The following is a 1,608-nucleotide window of genomic DNA, read 5'->3' as shown; positions in this document are numbered from 1 at the left end:
TTTTCTAAGTGCGCTGTCATTAACTTTTGCATTTAACTTGCTAATCGATGCTTGCAGAGTCTCAGATGTAGCTCTTGGATATCTTGCAGTTTCTCTGAGCATTGCACAGTCTGACCTTGGAAGGAATTTACTGGGTCGTGTACTCCTGGGATAACTTTGGCATTGTGTTAACACATACCCAGCATGCTGCTAAAATGTCTTCTTTTACAGAGGTGCTCACAACTGATGAACTGATGGCAACTCATTGACTTTTGATAATCAGGACGTTGGCTGTTCCTTATCCTCCTAATTCGTATGGAGGCAATCAGGGTTTACTGAGTATTGTTCAGAAGACTGCATTGAATCCTATGAAAAATGTTTTTAAAGTGAATAGGTTAAGAGATATGTGAAGAAGATGAGATGTTTTCCTCGTACATGATAGGATAGTTTGTATAAATGTAATTTAGCTTCTCAAACTAAAACAATTATTGGTTTCTTAAAATGTTAATAATTAAATGTCAGCATGTGAGGCAGCTTGCTTACCTTAATCTGATCCTTAATTTGAGAGATCAAACTTGGAGCCTTGACTCATCTGTTTTTCATTCGTACTGACTGTTGTTGATCACATAACATGCTTTATTGTTTACAACAGTGTAACCTGTGAATACTAGAAGCTTCCATATCTCCTTGGGGTCCTCTGTAGTTTGTTTTCCAGCTAAATGTTCTCTGCCTTTTATAATCATATGCTTCCTGGTATATGATCCCTTTCATGTTCACCTGGGAAAACAAACCTGCCTCCCCACCCAAGTATCAGTTTAACAAGGCTGAACTTATTTATTAGACATGTTAGCTGGTTTTAAACAAGAGCTTTTTTTCTGTCCCAGTTTGCTTTGTTCGGTTTTATGGGGTGTAACAGTAGCAGCTCTTATATTGCTGATGATATTTTCAGGTGATGAAGCAGATGAAGGAGTTTGGCAATTCCATGGCTGACAGCAACAATGAAACTCCAAAAATGGGGGATCCACACTCTGTTTTCAAGGTTAGCCTCCACAGAGAGACATCGCTTCTGTTTATTTAGTGATTAAAAAGGACCAACTCTGCTCATTTTCAGCTATTCTTTAACTCAAGAAGCATTGTTTGAATCACAAAATAATCCTTATCTTATAACAGGCTCTGACATGGGAGGGCCTTCCGTGATCATTGTGTGCCCTAGATGCTCATATTTGCAGATATAATGTCAAACAGATCCAAGAGTAGAAACAACTGTGACCCTGAGTGTTCAGAGCAGTCGGTGCCTGAGCTTTTAACTCACTTATACCTACACTAAAGCCATAATTCTAATATTTTGACATGTGTAATATTTCTGTAATTACTTATAACTCATAACATAGAGTTTTGGTTTGGTTTTCCTCTTTTTCACTGAGGGAAGATGGACAGTCTTCACTTTATTTCAAAATGAATAATATGTAATGATAGTTCTGTTTTTTTTGTACAGTCATGTGATCTTGTGGTCTTCACTGATGCCAGTTTGAAAACGTATCAAATAATGCACGACTTCCGTAAGTGTTAAACAGTATCAAACATTTTAATCATTGTGGATCTGTAATGCTAATGTGACTGATACTTCTT

General features: G+C 37.3%; 1 protein-coding gene across 1 annotated transcript in view; it reads left to right on the top strand.

Moving 5' to 3' along the window:
* Window positions 1-1,608, top strand: part of cd109 (CD109 molecule) — a 127,806-nt gene that overhangs the window by 12,317 nt on the left and 113,881 nt on the right. The window contains exon 13 of the mRNA XM_013910748.1: window positions 929-1,018. Coding sequence (XP_013766202.1) covers window positions 929-1,018 — 90 coding nt within the window. The remainder of the gene's footprint in view (window positions 1-928; window positions 1,019-1,608) is intronic.

This window comes from Pundamilia nyererei, unplaced genomic scaffold (assembly GCF_000239375.1).
Source record: "Pundamilia nyererei isolate P.nyererei 1_Seehausen unplaced genomic scaffold, PunNye1.0 scaffold00048, whole genome shotgun sequence".
Classification (NCBI taxonomy): domain Eukaryota; kingdom Metazoa; phylum Chordata; class Actinopteri; order Cichliformes; family Cichlidae; genus Pundamilia; species Pundamilia nyererei.
The sequence above is the reverse complement of the archived record's forward strand: the minus strand, read 5'-3'. Positions and strand labels throughout refer to the sequence as shown.